The 21,303-nt window shown below is 43.1% G+C and overlaps 1 protein-coding gene across 3 annotated transcripts in view; it reads right to left on the bottom strand.

Annotated features, from left to right (window-relative positions):
• Nucleotides 1-21,303, bottom strand: part of CDH7 (cadherin 7) — a 119,010-nt gene that overhangs the window by 56,200 nt on the left and 41,507 nt on the right. For 2 of the 3 annotated variants that reach the window (XR_006787030.1, XM_045850323.1), the window contains exons 3-5: nt 12,003-12,297; nt 8,204-8,323; nt 1,453-1,620 (exon numbers count right to left, since the gene is read on the bottom strand). The exons of the other annotated variant lie outside the window; for it this stretch is intronic. Coding sequence is in view for 1 of the 2 variants with exons in the window: in XM_045850323.1 (XP_045706279.1) it covers nt 1,453-1,620; nt 8,204-8,323; nt 12,003-12,297 (583 nt within the window). In the remaining variant the exon portion in view is untranslated. The remainder of the gene's footprint in view (nt 1-1,452; nt 1,621-8,203; nt 8,324-12,002; nt 12,298-21,303) is intronic. 3 annotated transcript variants of the gene reach the window in all.

Here is a 21,303-nt window from a genome sequence, read left to right as displayed (position 1 = left end):
GAACCAAATGGTAGAGAAAATCCCAGCAAAAGAAGAGAAAAACCTAATGATGTGTCCTTGGCTTTCTTCACTTTGACAAGAACAAGATCTAAATAATAAGCTAGAAAACTTGTGCCTTATCAAATCATGACAACTGAAACCACAAACATGCTGAGTATCACTTTTTTATCACCATGCATTCAAAGAAAAGAGAAACAGTTAAATATGAGTCCAATATAATTACATTATTGTTTGTATTTTTTAATTCTATAATTTTCACCTTACCTTTTACAAGCCATCAAGAGCACAATTAAGTATAGGTTCATTTTTTAAAATGAAAAACTTAATGTTGTGAGGGTTTTTTTTGGGGGGACAGGGGGTATTGAAATCACTGCTGTTTACTAATAAAAATATTAAAATACATAGTATGAAAATGAAATATCTAAAGAAGCAGTATTTGAAAGAAAACAGTGACATCCATATCTGCAGAAAAATCGTCTTCGTTAGAGATTATTCGCTTCTAAGGTCTGTTTATGAGGCAGCTTAGTTCCCCATTTCTATCAAACAAGCGTTTCGGAGACATTGTAGTCTATACAATTTCCTTACATTCTTGAATGTTCTAGAGAAGTACCACACGCACTTAGAAAAAAGGGTGAAAACAACTAAAAGGGAGCTAGGTAAAATACTTTTTTACAATCAGGACATCTCTATAATTTTTTTTTTTACTTTTTATTCTTGGTGAAGTCAAAAGCCACTTTAGTCAAAGGAACTAAATGGAGGGCATGTAGTTTTCTGGTTCTTTAGATTGATTTCTTTTTGAAACACTGAGCGTTTGCACAAGGAAGATGTGGTAGAACTATAAAGGAATGTTCAACATGCGTGCACTGGCTAAAAAATGTGGAATAAGAAATGAAAAACATTATTTTATACTATGCACTGCAAGAGCCATGTAAGTTACAGAGTATTTAAAAATAAGCCAGAATAAAAGTTAATATATAAAGAAACATAATAGTCTAATATTCAAGTAATGTAAGTAGGAAAACCATATATGTAAGAGAGAAATAACACAAATATAGGATTTCTTCCATTTATTTTCCATATCCTGCAGGTTCTATATTGCTGATTGAAAAGCATACCCCTGATACAACATTGTAGGAGGCTGTAGTAAGAGAGGTATTTGAGAAGAATGTGGAAAAAAATCCTTTTTAAAGACATATTTTAAGATTTTATTTATTTATTTTCAGAGAGGGAAGGGAGGGAGAAAGAGAGAGAGAGAGAAACATCAATGTGCGGTTGCTGGGGGTCATGGCCTGCAACCCAGGCATGTAGCCTGACTGGGAATCGAACCTGTGACACTTTGGTTCACAGCCCATGCTCAATCCACTGAGCTATGCCAGCCAGGTTAAAGAAATTTTTATAGGATGGCAAGGAAAGCTAGTATACCTGTGCCGTTTAACAGAATAGCTTACGTACTTCGCGGAAAGCGAGGGGGGTTGTCGTTGACGTCCGTGAGGGTCACGGTGACCGACGTGGTTCCCGAGAGTCCTCCGTTTTGACCAACCATATCCTTTGCCTGGATAACAAGCAAATACTGGTCTTTAGCCTCTCTATCCATGTTTGGAAGGGCGGTCTTGATGACTCCTGTAAAATTTCAAATCCCAGTAAAATGCATCGTGATTCACTGGATTCATACTGGCCAAGAACACTGTCATAGGTAGCATGACCCTCTCGAGAGGTTGCCTGTGGTGCTTTGTTTGTTTTTATTCATTTTAATGCACACTAACAGCCAAAGGGATGTGATGATTACATACAATATTACAAAACAGAAAATGCTATAACGTGGAAGAGGAGGGCTTCTCAGCATTACAGAGGACTATCTTTAAGTTTTATGGAATATAGTTCAGGAAATACCAAGCTATAAATAAACAAAAGTAACTTCTTAGCTAGAACAATGGGCAGTCGCATGTACGAGTATATGACCATAAACCTCTTTCCTTATCTTCTCTTTCACCCTCTCCGACAATTTCATTCCCAGTGATGTGAATCCCCTTCAGCTACGGTCCCTACTATTTCTTTCTTGCAGAATAATAGGAATGCTCTATACGGAAAATGGGAGTTGTTTATGTTTAATAAGCAAAGCACCATTTCAAACGGTGGCTATGATGCTGTGTGAGCTTATGTTGTATCTGAAGGTCTCAGAGGAGACTGACTGTGCTAATAGAAATCAACACCACTGAAAATATTGGCATGTTTGGTTGCTGTGTGTTTCTAATCAATTGCATTTACTGTCGATAGCCCTTAATGCTTTGGGTATATGACGAATTGATTTCAGAATCTCCTGTTGCTTGATGGGAAAACTTGACTCAACACTCACTGTTGCAGTGAATAAGTTATTTTATATTAATAACTACATAATTTATTAAGTAAGTTCCTTAGGCTATGTCTAATTAGGGGATTAAATTTAGTTTAACTATGTTAAGTGTAAATATATAAAGTGGCATATATGCCTAATATAATATACTTAGTATATGTACATCTGGAAAATATTAATGAAAAATGTATTTATTTAATAACGGCCTACAGTCCTTGAAACTAGTAATATGAGGCCATCTTCAGTACCATGTTTTGCCATGTATAATGCTCACATTTTTGCCCAAATTTCTGAGGGAAAAGACACACATTATACATGGGTATAATGATTACATGCCATGGGTGCAATAATGGGTAGCAATCACGTGTATAATGTGCACAAAATGTGAGTGCTCATTACACACGGCAAAATATGGTAATTAAATACAAGGAATCCTGACTCCTACTTAATCCTTTCTTGCACTTTGATATTTCCAACAAAGACAATGCCCAACCTTTACACCTAGGACACCTCTGTTTATTGACTAAGCTTGAAAAAATGCCCACTCTGCTTTATTAAACAGATTCCAACGTCCAGCAGGAAGTTAGAGTTTAAATCCTACTGACTCAGACGTGGGGTGGAGGAAGCCTGATATTATGGGCTTTTCAAGGGAGAAAGTGGGTGTTTTGATAGAGGATGGCTCTTCGGGAAGAAAATAATTACGTACAAATTTGGATAAAGATGTTCAGCATAAAATTAATTTCATATCCATCCATACTTTTTAAATTTAATTTTAAACAGTGTGAAAGCTGCTTCTCCAATGGATACATATAATAATGGCCTGTGCACCTTATATCTCAGCTCTAAGTTATCAGTCTAGGTTCTGCTGCCCTAGGTACAGGCCTGCCCTGTACCTCAAAATATTACATGGTTTGGTAACTACTCTAGAGGTGGGGGACAGATGAGGCAAGCTTTTCAATATTTAAGAATAATTTAAGCGATGAATTATTGGTTACTAAGATTCCAAGTTAGGTAATGCTCTTACTGTCTTAAGGAACATTTTTGTTTAGATGTAGCACTGGCTCTCAAATACAAGCACAGACACATGCACATGCAAACACCAACAATAGCAGCGATATTTTAAGCATTTAAGTTATACTTTCAGTAGGCTGGGTTTTTCTATTGCTGTTTTAACCTTCACTTATTCTAAAACACTAATTGTGTTGGACATTATCGCTACGATCACAGTAACAGAGTCACTTTTAATAATGCCTTTACTGCATTCTTTTGGCCATTTACATGCTGATGGCTCTATGAATATGGCATGCTTGTTCCTCAATCCATCTGGTAACTCTAATATATCACTCAATGAGCACTGAGCGAACTAACACTCACTGTGGCCAACTTCAAACAGTCTTTGACTAACCGTCCTAGAATTTACACATCTCCATCTCTCTCTCCTCTCTCTCTTTTACTATTTTTTATTTTAATTATCTCTTTTTTTTATATTTGTAATGCTTTCTTAAATAAGTTGAGCACTCAATATCAAAATTCTTACCAAGAAGTATGTTTCATCTTGATGGCAAAATACTGAATTTAGAAAAGAATTTCCTACACATTCATTTTTACATTTTAATTTCTGCTCATTGTCCGTTTTTCGTCCAGTATCACTATCTGTGAGTTTTCATCCCTGCACGCTTGTTGTGCTGGAGAGAGGCCCAGAGCACCCCAACCAGCCAGCCAAGAAAACACACCAGCCTCATCTTCTCAGGGACCGGCTCAGTGGCATTCTTTTTGCAGGAAATACAGAATATTTAGCAGAGAACTCCAGCAGTCAGAGTCACTCATTTTTCACACCTGTAATTGTCTCTTTACAACAGTTCCTATAAATAACACGTTTCCAAAGCGCAAAAAAAAATCATGACAAGGTTTGCAGAGTAATGCAGATGGCAAAGGTAATTTCTAAATACCTCAAATAGGAAACATGTTTTTGACAAGAATGAAATAATTGGGAAAGAACTGAATTTAAATAGGGACATGCAAAAAAATGATAGATTTAGAGTTCTGTGACTTTAGTTGGCTTTTAGCTTTTAAGCCTAAACTGTTTGCATTGGGGAAAGAAGTCCCAGGTGCTGGACGAGGTTCACACCTGCTGTGTATCATAGAGACACACAGGCGCAAAGCAAGTTGTTAGCACGACAGTTCTATAGTGGTGAGGACAGTCACGCTAGTCAGGTCCCCCCAGTTCTCTGAGTGTATGGAAGACGACACTACTTAATTTCAATAACCAATCATCTCAGCTACCCTAACAAGAAGAATATATCCTGTAGGTCTTTAGGAGAGACTGGATGAGACTTCAGGCTTTCTGACTAATTTTTCATCTGACCCAGTAACCCAGAAATGAACTTCTCATTTATTCATAATCTGTGTTCACAAAAGCTATTATGCATGTAAATTCCTCATTGTCACCGTTCAACAACTGCCTGGTTTTTAGACAGAAATACATTTTTAGATGAGTCTCTAATGCCCTGCAAGTCACTGATGATGGATTTTTTTTTCCGCACATACTCTTACAGTGCGAGCTTCTTAAGAATTTATGTGTGTACCACATTAGTGTTGGGACCCAAACGCTCACTGGAGCCTTTGTTCCTGCTCACTCGGGTTTCGCATTGGTCTCGGGAGTCTGGGCCATCACGTGCCCCAGGGAACGTGATGCTGAGGGCATGTGTGCTGCGTGGGTGCAGCATCCATTAGATGTGCGAGGTGAATCCCTTCCTAATCATTCCTATTTACTTCCAAAGTTTCTGTCTAAGCCTTTATCACTGGGCCTGTCTACTTTTAAGTGAAGCGTAAAAAAGAACCCTAAAAAGATGGAGAAGAGCCAGCAATGGTAAACACAAAAGCTTCTGGAACATCAAAGAATGCCAGAGCTGGCACAAAGAATCTGAAGAAGAGACTCTCGGAAGGTGGGAAGGGAGGTTTTCAGCAACCCCGCCAGGAGCAAGAGGCCCCCGCACCATGAGCCCCGCCTCAGTGTGGAACACGAGGGAAGGGCCTGTTGGGAAGGATGGTTTGTCACATGCTGGGCATGGCAGAGGTAGGTCTGCAGTTCCCCAGACACAGTTTATTCTGGTATCAACGTTTATGACTATACTATCTTCCATGTGGACAACTGTAAGCCTACTTTCACACCCCTCCCCCGGCCCCGTGCACTGCTGGGACCGTGTAGTCGCACCTCCACGTCTACAAAGAGCTCCTGCATGACAAGTGCTACTCAACACTCGATCCACTTTCCAGGGCTGTCTTCACGGCTTTGCGACCCGGGCAGTCACACTGGTCCCAGGCTTGGTTGCTCGCCCTGCTGACAGCATCCTCAAATCCTACTAATTTTAGAACAAGAAGCCTGCATGTTCATTTTTGAACTGCCAGTTAGGTAGCCGACCTGCCACGTGTGAAATAGACCCCCCAAAAATGGGATCTCCTCGCTTGCAGGTTTGGAGAATAGATGAACACATTGCAATAATAACCCTCAGTCTGTCAGCAAATGGGGGGACATCGTGAAGACAGGTGACAGGAATCTCTGCAGTCAGTCCTTTTGACACCCCCTTGTCTTGTGCCTGGTGCTGTTCTATCTGCTTGTTGCAATAAATTGTCCCCATTGGTTTCTGCAGCTACTCACATTCTTGTTTTATGGGTGGAGAAATTAAGGTAGAGAATAGAGCGCCCTCTGGTGACTGGGCCTGTGGACGGTGCCGTGATGGACCATGAGCTTCGATGGAGATTTTAGCAAAGCCAGGTTAATGATAGGCAATTAATAAGTGATAATAATGATTATTAATATTATCCTTAATAACAATAAATTTAATATTCTTTTTATAGAAGTAATCAGAAGTTGAAAAACTTGAGAGAGATATGCTTACTAGTGATTTCCTGGTCTATTTTCTAACAATCTTGAATAAGCATATTTTCAGTAATTTTTTCCTGTCAAAACTTTTACTTCTCAAAAACTCTGGGATTTGGAGATGAAGAAAATTATGTTATTGCTCATATAAATAAGAATAATACTGACACCAGGTAAGGAAGCCTAACTCACATTTAATATACAGTCAGTCCTTCATGCCCTTAACTGAAAATTTTCCACCTTTGTAAGAAAAATACACTTTGGAGAGTAAAAAGTGCATTCTCCATACTATCAATTAGCAGAGAGGATAAAAATTCCCAGAACAGATCTGTACTAATGATTACAACATGAATCCTAAATAAAATCCTAAGTAAAATAAAACTAAACTTTCTTCCTCTCTTATCATATGCAATCCTTTAGAATTGGAAATTAAAGTTGAGTTTAAAGTACTACTAATGTGATCCCACGCTACTGGGACCTATTGACTACTGCCCAGTCAGTGGACCAGGGAGGCATTACCTACACAGGGCTTATGGGAAACCGATTAGCTTCCAACAAAGCTATGATCGCAAGCTCACCATTAACAAGCAAAATATTTAACCCTTGGAGTTGGTACAGTACCTGCTATTTTTAGACAGCTTATATAATGCCAGAATGTATATTTAGTGAGCAGATTGTCAGAGACTTGTCATTGTCTTTCTAGGCTGCAAAGCGTGGATATGTAAGGGAACGGGTGGGTGTCTGAATCCAAGTTCTCAGGTCTGTCATTATATCCGCCACTAGCACGCCTTCTCCGTTCACAGGATTCACATCACAGACAGAATCCTTTCCCTTATTTCCCCTTCACTACTTGCCTGATCAGAACTATTTCTTCTCCACCAGACTCTCCCAGTGGCTTCGGAATTCCACCACTACCATTGGTGAAAAACCTAGAATGCAGTCTGAAAATTCTAATGAATGATGAGCTAGACTTAAATGTACTCCTCTGTTCATGCATGAACACAACCGCTATTCTCAAGACACTTAAATTTTTATCTCCTGCAGTGATTTGAGAATGAATTAATATTGCCGTTATTTAAAAGACATGAAAAACAGGGTAACTGGCATTAAAATATTCATTTAGGATCATAGGCACCATCAAATATTTATAATCCTAAACTTGGCTATTTGAAGAATCCTTCTCCATGATAAAGGTAACATTGTTAAAACACAAGGGAGTTTTGGATTTTCACAGGGACGGAGAGAATCCATGGCACACGCCCACCCAACTTCATACCCGCCCCATCTTCCCGACACACAGAGCCAGGAAGCAGGACTGATAAAATATTATCTGATGGCCGAGACACTGCTCCCAATTATAGGCTGACTTCATGTAAACTACTTCAGCTTAAAAGCAAAACACAACACCCAGCCAAGCGACCACCTATTCTATCCAGGCAATCTTGCAAGTCAATCTTTTCCTCCTAAAATTAAAAAGGAGCCATTTAAGTGAGCCTTTGATTTAGCAGGTTCTCTTCCTGTCTGTTATGTTTATACTCATTTGCCTGAGAAATGCAGCCTCTGGGAGGGAAGCTGAACCCACCACTAACTCCGGCACATGGCGGGGAGATGTCTGCTTGGGAATCAGGCCTCGCCGTATGTAATTCCTCAGTGAATTCGTTATAGGAGCCAAGCATAAAACGCAAAGGTGAATAACCAAGAATTTCAAAAATGGTCAGGAGGTAGCAGAGGAAGGAGTTTTTAATAGAAAGTATCTTATAGCTAGGAATACTGATAAATACTTTCAGAATATTCTTAAAAGGTGCTATTGTCTTTATAAATAATATGCTACTTATTACCATAGTACACATGCAGAGAGAAGCACCGTGAACACGTTAGCAGTGCCAACTATGCTGGGTGAAAATAACTAATACTAATTCTATGCCAGGGTAGAAATGGTGACTTTCTGAGGAGTGTTGCGTTTCGGTGTTTACCTGTCTTGGGTTCCACCGAGAAGTACGGCTGTCCTTGCAGAATGCTGTACACCACGCGGGCGCTGTTGCCATAAGTAGGGTCGTCAGCGTCTGTGGCTGTCACTTGCACCACCGAGGTCCCTACATGCCAACCCAAAAACCAACGAATTAAAAACTTCCTAATGCCACCAAACACAGGCCCTCACAAAAGGCTGGTAATTGCACATTCGATCTCTCTTTCATTTTGTGCTTTTCTTGTTTTGAGGCCCACGGAAATCTGACAGCGCTATGATAAATGCTAATTAAGCCCTTGGAAATATTTAAGGGGCATGAAAAGAGACTGGCAAAAAAAAATGCGAGATTGATGATGCCTATTAGACTTGGAAATACTCAGAATTGGATGGGACTAAAATTTCTGGCATCTCATCCATCAGAGCGAGGTAACAAGTTTTTATCAAGAGCAATCTCTCGGAGTCTCAATCACTGTCCAGAAGACAGCGTGACAAAGAAGAGCATCCTGACACTCAAATCTCAGCGTTGCAGCTAAGCAAAGCCAGACAGACAGGAGCTGAAACTTCATTAATGGAATAAAGAATACTGGATTAATTAGTTGGCTACCCTATCTCTTCAGTAATAGTTTTACTGGTTTTTCATTTGTTTCTACTAATTGATGAAATGCAAAAAAGCATGAAATGAAAATTTCAACCAAACCTCCGGAAGGAGGAAAAAACATGACAATTTTAATAATTGCATTATTTGTTGTTTTTCTATATTTCAGATGCCACAATGTCATGTTGCTTCTTCATTCTACCATATATGCAGTTATTCCCCGGGGGAAGCACTCAGAGTGCTCCATCCTCTTTGTTTCTATTCAGAATGCGATACTAAAAATAGTAAGCATGTTTGATTAGTTGATGTATTTAAGCATGTTATTTTATCAATTATATCCTATCTGATGGGAATGGGACAAGTCCTCTTTTCAGTGATTCTTCTAAGGTTCAAGTGGGGCTCTAATAATTCCTTGAAAATATGGCATTTTTCACCTAACATTTCCTTTAGATGCACTCCTACCTAGACCTCCCTTTCTAAATGCCTTAAATAGATCACTTGTGTCCATTTTATGATACATCTAAAATTTCCCTGACCATTTCCTTTAAAATTAGGTGGAAATTATGAAGTGATATATATATATATATAATATACCATCTTCAAAAAGTTTCTGAAGGTGGTTTGTGCTGTTGTTTTATTTTGTTTTTGTTTTCTCTCTCTGTCTCTCTTTGGTAGATGCCTGGTAGGGCCAAATAATGTATATTTGAAAATCATTTTAAGAATTAAATTTTGATTTATTTAAAAATGTTAGAATCAATGATATTGATATTTTCTATAGCCTCTGTAATGCACCATCTTACAGGTCTATTCATTCTAGTGATATAGTTAGTATTGATTTCCTATTTCATTAGAAAGGAAAAAAATTAAATAAACAAAATGATGAAAAGTATACTTCAAGTAATATGATTGTGTATAATATATATTTTTCTGAAGTGTTCATTAATTTACTATATACCTGGGGACACACCCTCAAATAACTTTAAATTTCCCATGCTTATCTATGCTCTCCTGGCAATGAATAAGCAATCCTTAGGGCTTTTGTGTGTTTCAAATCTTATCATTAGTAAACAGGTCATGGACAAAGTAACCCTGAATATTAAACACTGAAGGCTTGTGCTATACATACCACACCAGTTCGTGGTTGTTATAACTATTTGGTTAGAATTAAATACTTGGACAAACAGTGGCCCACTAAAAATCCATACAACCTATTTTATGTAGAACTCCATTATACTTAGTTCAAATGTTCATATTAACCCAGTGATCTCAATTAGTGTCAATTCAATCCTGAAGACTTGAAAAGCATTTTCTGAAAAGTCGGAACCTGTCGGAATCAAACAAAAATCTAAGATAATGTGTGTCCATAAAGATCATGCTATGTGCTGTCACGGTGACACCATTGCCACCAAAGTGACACGCCATGCTTTAGCCTCTAAAACAAGGTTCCCATTAATCCAATTTGCATGTCAGAGTCCACGGAGGAAAGGAAAAGAAGGCCTCAGCAAGCCGATGGAGAGCTCCCACGGTGCCCGTGAAAATCATGGAGCTGAACCGAATTGCTCTACCGCTCTACAAAACTCCCTGCTTTGCTAAACATCACTAATCTGGGTTGGGGGGGGCAGTGTCCGCCTTCTCTTTTTTCTAACCCCCCCCAAATCATGTTGCTGTTGCCATCACTGTTGTTTTTGTTTTTGCGGTTAAGCAACAACAGCACAAAACACTCGGAAGGTGCGGGCTCCACAGAGTGTGAACGAGGCTTGTGTGGTCAAAGAAACGCTTACACAGAAGCTACTCGGGTGAAAATACTGACAGTGTGGGTCAGATTTTTCCTGACCACAGCATCGATTCTGTTGGCAGCAAGCACCATGGCGCCCCGAATAATCTTCCCTCCCCCATCTGGTAGGAACAGAAGTCTCGGGTCATTGAGTTCTGATTTCCCCTAAAGGGCACACAGGGCACACAACTCCACAGTGCTGGAGTTTCACTTCCCAGCACGGTGGTAGATGTGCTGATTGACTCTCGGGATGAATGGAATGACCTTTACTGAAAGTAAAACAAGTCACACTGGGTAAAATCTTCATGCGTGGAAATACAAATTGAATCATTGTTTTAAATAAGCACCCTCCTTTGATACTAAAAACAACAGGAAATGAACATATAAAGCAACCGGTCTCTATTCCGGCCCCATAACCTTTTCTTGTTTTATGACATCATTCATACTTAAACTGTACACTGGCTGAAACTACTCCAAAGGTACCACACATGAAATTTAAAACAGAGTGTAATATTTGATATAAAGTATATACTAGAAGTACCTGACTTTCTATTTTTCCAGTAATTGGGCCATTTCCAAAGGCCTTGGAGCAAAACAACCATCATTCCTTTATATATCTCAGACTGAGGATCACTTTCCCATTATTACAAATTCAATAAAAAATTTTCATGCACTTAAGTTTCTGGAGAAAATAGAAAAAGATTAGTGGGTCCACAAGGATGCACATTTGTGGTTCAAGAATGCTCTGCAGCCAAGAGACCGGCAGATTCAAAGGACAGTCTGGCCGGCCACCGACAGGCTGCCCAATGCACCGACCACAGACAGATGCTTAGAATAGTTCATCATTATCCTGCTATCAGGCGAGAGAAAATAAAAGATCATCATAGGGCTGTGTCTGAGATTTACTTTTTTAACTTGTAGTTATTATTTAACTTTTAGGCATCGTTTCAGTTATTATTTTACCTTCTGTTTTATTTTTATTGACTGATGTTAGAGAGACCGAGGAAGGGAGGAAGGGGAAGAGGGAGAAAGAGGAGGGAGAGACATCATTTTGTTGTTCTGCTCATTTTGCATTCATTGATGGACCCTCGAAGGTGCCCTGACCGGGGATTGGACCCATAACCCTGGCATGTGGGAATGGCATTTTTAAATTTTAAATGGAAAAGGGAATGTAAAAACTAAGTCATTCTTTGAAGACATTGAGATAGCTGGTAAAAGGACAACCCCCCCCCCAATTATCCATAAAATAACATAACGTGTTGAATACTAGGATCTGGGTTCTTGCTACCTAACACACCCCCAACGATGCCCTCACCATAACTGGCAACTGTTAGGCAAAGACTAATGTGATTTGTTTTTCAGTACCTGGGGTGATTTAATTTTACATACAAATCCCCTGAAAGCAGACATTGCAAACACAGCGTGTTCTTTACTTACCCACAGGAGACATTTCAGGAATCCCGGCAGTGTAGGGGCCGTCCAGGAATTTGGGTTCATTGTCGTTGATGTCCTGAATCTTGATGACGAACTCCGACTCGGGCTCCACCGGCTTGTTGGTGAGCCTGTCCAGCGCCTGGGCTCGCAGCGTGTAGTAGGCCTGCTCCTCGCGGTCCAGCCTCTTGGTGGCATGAATGTCCCCCGTGTTCTCATCAATAATGAAAATGGAACTCGCCCCTTCGCCTGACAAGATGTATTTGATGGAACCATCTCCTTTATCAACATCAGAGTGAAGCTGGTGAAAAATTCACGTGAGACGAGATTAACTTACAAGGGAGTCCGTGATACGGAGATACGCAAAAATAATTCTTAGGCCGAGCAGCGGCACACAAAGGTGCGTGGGCCTCGGAAAGACAGGCTTGCGCTCACTGTGCACCGTGGACAGGCTACGGGACAGTGTCATCTTGCCCTGGCGAGCAAGACAATTTCACCTCCTCCTGTAAACAATCTCCCGACTAAAAGCATTTCCCATCACTCCCAAAGACAGGCACGTGGGGTGTTATTTCTGGCTGGGGTCTGTCCTTGCCAGGGTTAGACATTTTCCTTGAACTGAGCACTCAGTAAACACGTATCATGGGTTGATTTGGTCTCATTCCAAGCAAAGGGACTTGCTATAGAATGTTTGTAAATGGGGATCTGCTCTGTTAATTACTAGGCTTAGAAATCACCGCATTCTTTAAGGGGGCCCTGCCCTCCCACCTCTTTCTCCTGTCCATGAGTATCAATTATGGATATAAGTCCATCACTACGTGGGTCTCCACATCCTGTTCTATACTTTCACATTTGAAGCTGAAAAAAATTGCACCGCTCTCTGAAGTCGGAATTTTAAATCAATATGTGCCTAAGACTTCAACGAAAACCTTTCTGGAAATACCAAGAACTGCATTCGATTTGCACGGTTAACCCCAGCGTCAGCAGCCGGGCCAGCGCCTGATTTGCATTTCATGTCTGGATCTGTCCCTCCAGTGTGTCAGAACATCGTGTTGAACAGAGGAACCTCAGGAAACTCAGAAATAATTACACATTTTCCTGAACTTCATAACCTGCAAGATCCAGGACTCAGGCTGTCATTTCAACCATCTCTCGTTCCCTAGAACTGCTATCAGTCCGGACTTCAATGAGTATGAACGCAAAAACCCGATTTACCAAATAACCACCATTTTTTTTCGTTGCCCTACAGACCTCTGGGTCATTCTTTAAAAGACAGGGAGCTAAAATTATAAAAGATGGAAAATGACTGTGGACCCTGTATGCTCGGTGCATTTTCCTCCTGGGGCAGCTATTGAGGAGAGTGCTACTTTGCACTATAGAGCTCTTGTTGTTTTTTTTTTTAAAGATTGTATTTGTTTATTTTTAGAGACAGGGGGAGGGAAGAAGAAAGAGAGGGAGAGAAACATCAATGTGTGGTTGCCTCTCATGTGCCCCCTCCTGGGGACCTGGCCTGCAACCCAGGCAGGTGCCCTGACTGGGAATCGAACCGGCCACCCTTTGGTTCGCAGGCCCACACTCACTCCACTGAGTCACACCATCCAGGACTGCACCACAGATCTATTAACTGCTCCTTCCACTGCACTGGAACAGCTATGCTTATATTCTGCTTCAGGATATTCAAATACCTGATTCCTCCCTTAGTTGCTGTAGTTTTTAGTCAGGACTAAATAATACAGAAAAAAATGAATTTCTGGCAGCAGTGATAATTTATACTGGTTCAATGTGGAATGATGTAGCGGATCCTGTCCCAGATGCTTATCCAGCACGTGGAGAAGCTGTAGTCTAGAAACAGAGTGAATTACTTAATTTTCTTAAGTCATTCTCAGCGTTACTCTTACATCCATGTCTCTGTCTAGTTTTAGATGAAGAAAGCTGAGAATTATTACGGTTTGAATTACTGCGGGCTTCCTGTGCGCCAGGCGCAGCTCTCAGCAGTCCCCACGTACAGCCAGCTGTCTGTGGCTGCCCCAGGCTTGCAAGGCCCGGCCAGCGGGAGAAAAGCCCAACGGCCCCCTCTCTGGTGGGACCCTCCCACTGGAGCACGCAACCTGCCCCCAGCTGAGAGCTCCCCACATCTTAAAGAAACTCAGTTCCTCGGGGTGGGGTCCCATCCACACCCTGCATGACTTACCAGAAGGGTCCTTTCATGGCGTTCTGTAACAGCCCTGAACTCTAGCACTGCAAAAACATAGCAAAAGCTTGGGTCCTGAGACAAAGGCAGGTGATGGGTGCAAACGCGTGGTTTTTAAGCTGCCAACACCTCAAGATCTGCCCCTGTGCCCACTTCTCGTGGGCATTCTCCTAAGGGCTCCTCATGCCCGGCTGTGCCTCTCTGGGTCAGGAGTGTGTACACGTGATGGCTGGCCGTGGTGTGAAATGTTCAGGAAGATTCGATGACCACAGACATAATACACAGGCCACACCTTTCATCAAAGGCCTGCTGTGTCTCTAAATCTGATTAGGGAGTGGCATTTACAGAACGGGCCCTTCTAATTCATTTAACTGATCCCTGCCAGCCCACTGCTCTTTCCAAGGCTTCTCCAGTTAGACAAGGACCCCATTTCTGCCCACCCCCGAGTCTCACACACACACACAGACACACACTCACATGCACACACATGCACACTCTCACACACTCTTGCACACAAAGATATACACTACCTCTCACACACACATACTCTCTCCCTCACGTACTCACACACACACACACACACACCTGTTTCAGGAGCCCTTGAACTTTACCCTCCGCCCCAGCACCTGGCACTTTGCCCTTAGCAAGGACCATCTCTAGGCTTGGCATCACTGCCAAACCCGCCAGCAGAAAATTGCCTTGAGTCTGAGCCCCACGTCCCTGGAAGGTCAGGAGAAGCTGTGAACTTGAAAGTGGATGGCCGACTTTGAAGTGCTGAGATGCGTGCATGATTATCAGATGCTGCCAGACAGTTAATCTGAGAGACGATTTACTCTATAATAATCTTAGTAGGTGGGGTGAGACCCACGATGTTAGTGAAAATCTACCATCCTTTTGCTCTGAAAAAGTGTGTTTAGCAAAGAAAAATGTTGCGAGTGTAGAGCTACCAAACGGCATTCTCAAGTTGACATGTGTCTATGGAGGCACGGGTGCCTGGAGACACAGGGACGCAGCCCCACGCAACAGGCTGTGCACAACCCTCATCCATGGCTGCCTCTTACAAATGGGGAAGTACCCCACTCCACCGCACAGACCTCTGGCCGGGGTGGGGGTACATTCTATGACCCCACAGCATGGCAAAAATCAGTAAACAACACATGAAGCACACAATCAAAACCACATTTTATTCTATTGGGAGCAGAGGAGAACTCACAATGTCAGGCCGATTTCACTTGCAAATACCCTTGGAAACATCGTATGAATCATCTAAAGAACAACAAAAACAACAACAACAGAATCCTGGTTCATTAGTCACTAGACAAAATTCACCTGTGCTGCCTGGGTTCCGAGCCCTTCTCAAAAATAGTTGCTGTGACACCACAGTAAATAATCACATAGTTATTAATTATTATTATTATTGCAAATGAGCACAAAGAATGAGAAGCACAGACTCCTTATCCGAGTCTGACTCAGAAGGTGGAAGAAAGGGCAGGGAAGGGAATGCAGTCATTGTGTGAGTGCTCGGCCTGCTGTGGACGCACAGAATGGGCCTCACTCTCTGTCAGCACCGTGCATGGAGCCACGAGTCAGACCACGCTGGACTCTTCACGGTCTACCTGGGCCACGAGTGTGGAGCACACTTCACAGGCGCCCTGAAACGTAACATGTTTCACAATTCGCTGTGGCTCCTGCTCGATGGGACACCCATCCACATCCCTGTTATGTCAACCCTCTCTTTCCATTTTCTCTGAGCAGTAATCCTAGTTTGGAATCTTAACGTCTTTCACTTGGGCTGCTACAAAACTGCCCAGTTATTCTCCTTTAATAACTCACGTCACCTGGGCTGTCACTGTGCTTGTCAGAAAATATCTCCCGAAAATATACATTGAACTATATCACACCCTCATGAGATACCTTGGATTGCTTCCCATGATTGATGGATGCAACCCGAATTCTAAGCACGGGGCTCCATGTGGCCATATGCTATTGCCTTGGTTCTCTCTTCCGGATCTCCAAAGCCACGCTGGGTTCACCAGTGCCTCGGCATTGCAAGCATTTCCATCCTTTCCAGAATTTCTCTCCTATCCTCCGCCTACCTGCCTACCAATGATGTTCACATTCCCTTGAGCTGAGGCCTTCACAGTCCCCCCACTTTCCTCCATGGCATGTTGGAATTCCTACAACAGAATGCATCTAATTCTGCTTTATACTGAAAAATCTGCTTTCGCTGTTTTCATATCTAATCCCTTCCTTCACTTATAAACTCGAGAGCTAGATTCTTTTTATCACCATACTCCACATTCTCAATAAACAATGCACTGTATTAAATTTAGCAAATGTATAATCCACTTTGTAAAAACAGTCATGCTTGTTCTATTTCAATTTCTCTCCTTTTAGGTTTTAACAGCATTAGGCAAAAAGAAAACACACTTAACTAAACAAACGAAAACCACATCCTGTGTATCTGGTTTGTTCTCCCTACTCCTCTGAGCTGCCCAGTTAGAGGACAGACACGTTGTTTTGTGCCAAGGCATTCACATGCCTTTATCACCCAGAGACAGTGCCCTGTAGGGGCAGCTGTAATTTCTCTCACACACACACACACACACACGAACACAAACACATACACACTCTCCAGGAGCCTTTTGTAAACCCTTGGATGCCCCTGGATGACAGAATCAACATGTTCTTGATTAATTTTTAGCCACCACTTATTTCTTTCATTTAAGATTACAAAGACCAAAGCTACAAACAGACCCATGCACTGCAGTGACGACAATTTTCTACAAGTTTTTAATCCGCAAGGGCCTGATACACACTAATGAACTACCTAGTCTAGTACTCTTGTCTGCCTAAAGAAAAATCTGAAAATGGCAACTATTCCTCAATTTAGTAAAGACTAAGACAAAAAAATCAAATATATTGATCAAGTTTTCTTCCTTCCAGGAACATCTGAACTCCACTCGTTACCATCTTACTGATGATCTGGTCTTCACGCTCAGTCTCCTCCTCTTTGAAATGGAGATTAAATCTCTGCACTTGCCCTTGACTGAAATACTGTGTGTGGCAACTACTGGAGATGATGCAACAGAATGTAACCCCTAAGGGTATATCACCACATTATTACAATTGCACTTTTTCATGGTTGGCCTCTGAAAATGCTAAATTTCAGATCATCAAAAAGAACAAATCTGGACATAAGATGAAACTATTGGGAAAGAGAGAATGTTTATCATGGAAACCTTAGCACCAAAAAGTAAAACTAAAGAAAATGAATTTCTCTGGTAATCCTCGCTAACCTATATGATGAAGACGGAAAGTTACATTGTTCATCGTAGTGAACACTTGAGGAAGAAAAAATCATGATTATACAAATGAAAGTCTACACTGTTACTACATTTGTGTACAAAAAATAGAGTAATGATGGCTGAGTAAAAAATATGCATATTCTCTTTTGACGAGCAAGTTAATAAATCTGTGAATGATTTTTTATTAAATGTTAGCAAAGGACTTCTAAGGGGAATTCTCTACCATGGGTTTACTTATTATAGATTCTTGATTTTTAAAAGTTTAAAAGTTTGCTACAGATTGTTAGAACTCATGCAATTTATTTTTACTGAACTTTTCCAAGGTGAGAAGGCAGATTTAGCAATAATTGGCAGAAATAAAACCACTTGAATATACTCATTACATGCAAGTTTTCTTTTCTCATTATGCTTCTAAATAGATATTTTTTCACATGCCACTACACACTGTATCATTATCAAACTGTTGAAAAAATATTCCACATGAAAACAAGGGTAGGGGGCATGTGTTTTCTGTTTGAAGGAGTCCTAATTTGTAATTATCGTGGTCCAGGGCAATGGAACACTGTTTCCTGGCGAAGTCTCCTTGAGGAAGACGCGTGGTTTAAGAAGTACAGGTGTTAATTATTACACAGAGAGTAACACAGGAAAGGAATCCCGCTCAGGAAGCGCTGGGGGAAGGTGAAAATTGCCAAGAAGATCTCATTTCTATTTCTTTGTAACCAAGGACTACTCAGATGGCGTTTATTCTCAGAAAAAGAGTTCACACTTATTCAGTGGCACACACATCCCCTCTGGGGTCTTAGTTGGCAGACTCAGTAGCTGAGTGCCACCACTTCAAGGTCAGCGCTAAGGACCCAGCGCCAGCTGACTGTCCACTCCGCTTCTCACCTAGCTGCTGCCCTTTTCACTCTCAAATCCCAGTCCATCCACCTGTTACAGATCAGCACCTGCACCTGCGCCCTTGGCCTTGAACGGTGACGTGAGGATAAAAGGAAGTCGTGCATTTGGAAGGATTCCGTGAAACGTAACTTTCTTTCCATAAGGATAAGGGCGCATGTAGTGGTATGACAGAATGACACACATTCCTCATGGGGAACAGTCTTGCTTTTGTCGGAGAAGGATCTACCTGTGCGCCCGGGGGGAGGTTTCTCCCATGAAGAGGCACTTTTCTGGCATCGGCGAGACAGTGATAAGCACTCAGAGAGGCAGCCCCAGTCCCGCGCCATGCTCATCTCGTCCCCACTCCGGTCGCCGTCTCCAGGCCACCTTCAGAACGTTCAAACAACTCAATCAGCCCTGAGTCAGATTGTATGGAACCAAACGCCTCCCGGGCAAATGTCAGCGCGAGCGCATCACCTTGTCTGCTTCAGGGATCCCGGGAAGCCCCTGACTCACTCAGTTCTAGTCGCCAAGGAGTGCACCAGAAGGCAAACCCCTGGGCACTGAAAGCTTTGTTCTCAGGAGCATAACTTCTCACCTTGCTCATTAAGTGGAGGTTGAGCAGAAAATGTCACGGGAGGGTAGGGCAGTGCTACTGGAGGTGCGGTGCAAGGACTGGGCCCATCTCCCCAGGGCCAGGCGAGTCCGAAAGTTGAGTGAAAGGGCTCAGCGATGTTGATGGACCTGATGCAGAGTAATTGAATGTCGGCCAAACCCAATAATGACAATAAACAGGGATTGGATTTTTTACCTACGTAATTCACGTGAAAGGTAGTTACAGAGTTATTAGGAGGTCACAACAGAGTGTGTCCTGTGTTTTTAAAAACAAATAAGCTTGCTCTCAACCCATATCAGCCAAGAAGCACTGGGTCGTGGGTAATATCCTACATCAACGCTCCTTGGACTGCTTCTGGGCAGTACCCAGGTTAGGCCTGCATCCCTGTCCTGTCACTGGGGTAAACTGGAGGATGCTCGCCACCACAGAGGCACAAGGCGATCTGCAGAGGCCGTCCTCGAGACTTAGGTGTTTTGTGCACGGCGTTTTGGAGAAAGGACTCGGGTAAATGCTGCAGAAACCAAGAGCATGACGGGTTACAGACTACTTCATGCAGACTTCTGCGCTGCACTGCTTTACCTTGTACATGCAAAAACAGGAACCATCCTAGCTGGAAAAAATGAAAAGAAAATTGCGAAGTCTATATTTGGGTGGGAAGACTTCAATACCTGCAGATTGGGAAGCTGGCAAAGAGAGCCACTTTGCCAAAGGGAATCCTTTTTTCTGGGCCATCCTATATCCAGCAACCAGCTAATGGGGGGCTTTTAAGCTGCTCCTCCTCTTCCCCTAATTCAGGACAACTCTGAAGAACCTTCCTGGCTCCACAGCTACCCAAGGTTAGGCAAGGTCGAGGCTCCCACTGCCTTGCAGCTCAGCTCCTTCCTTGGGCCAACCCCACCCTCCCTGTCAGGGGCTGATTCCAAGAACACATCCCAATAAATCCCCTGCATGCAACCCCCTGTCTCAGTCGGTCTGCCATGGATCTGACCTGCAGCACGCCCAGGTAGCTAACTCAGCAACGCTGAGCAGAGCGTGGCCCTGTCCACGGCTCAGGACAGTGAGGGCCCGGCCTCCATCAGCAGGTGGGAGAGGTGATCCCGTGCGTGAGAAGCAGCAGCGGCTGAGGGGGACCAGCCAGGTGGCAAGATTCATAAAAGGCATAACCCTGGGCAGCAGGGCGCTGGTTTCCTCCATCCACACCTGATAGACTCTCTATTTCTCCCGTGCTCCCAAACACCTGGCTCTCTGGGAACCGCCCCGGGAGAGAGCCAGGCACGAGAGTGAGCAGGGTTCACTGCGATCGTTTCCACTGGGGGAGAGAAAGGAGCAAAATGGCCCTCGCTCGGCCCGGCGGCCACGTCTGTGTGTGTGCCCCCCCACACACGGCCCCCTCGCCCTGCTCTCCTGGCTCAGGGTGAGTGTCCCGTCTTCACTCAAGGGGCGCGAGGCCCAGATCTCCTGCGGACTACTTCAAACAGCATACGTGGCCCCGGGCTCAAGCTTTCTGAGGTGGAAACACCCTCCCGGTCCTACCATCACCCGCCCAGTGTGGGAACCGCGGGCCCAGGGTTGGCAGGAATAGAAGAGAAGCCTCGGGAAAGGTCCTTCCCTTGTATTGATGACACCATTTTGAAAGGCAGGAGAGAAAGGTTTATTGACCAGGTGAAAAAGAGAAAATAGGCAGGTCTGCGGAGCTCGGGCAGTAATTTGCTGAAAAGGTACAAATTCTAAACACACACTTCAAAAGCACCTCTGGCCCGAAATCAATAAACACAGAAGTTTCCTAAATGGAGACAACCCTTCCGGATCCCAGGACAGAGCCCCCGGGAACCTGCACCGTCTCGTCTACGGAGCCGGTGGAAGGAAGGAAGAAGACCGTGTCCTCCCCCAGGTCACCTGGGAGCACGCTGAGACGCGTTTTCTTCTCTAAAGCAAAGTCTCACCTGGAGACGCACCAGGGAAAACAAGGCCCGGCCCAGCCTTCTGGGCGCCCCCAGCAACCACCGTGCCTTTGACATTCTGCCTCCCCACTGCAGAGGGGAGTCTTGGTCGCAGTGTTTCCTGTCCTAAGAGTTTCCATAGACAAATGCAACAAAGCCAGTCAGGCTACAGGAAGAAAATAAGAAACACAAAAAGAGAGAAAGCGAGAGAAGTGGGAGAAACAGGCAACAATGGAGTGAGCGAGGCCCACCAGCAGCTGACAGAAGGGGAGCCGTGGTTGCAGGAGGTCTGGTTGCAGACCAGGCACAGGCAGCGCCGGTGCTCCTGGGCGGGGGTGGCCTGGGCTGTGTAGGTGTCCACAGGGTGGTCTGTGCC

The sequence above is a fragment of the Phyllostomus hastatus genome, unplaced genomic scaffold, assembly GCF_019186645.2.
Source record: "Phyllostomus hastatus isolate PE091 unplaced genomic scaffold, TTU_PhHast_1.1 phas_contig_80, whole genome shotgun sequence".
Lineage (NCBI taxonomy): Eukaryota > Metazoa > Chordata > Mammalia > Chiroptera > Phyllostomidae > Phyllostomus > Phyllostomus hastatus.
This window is presented reverse-complemented; position numbering and strand designations above follow the sequence as displayed.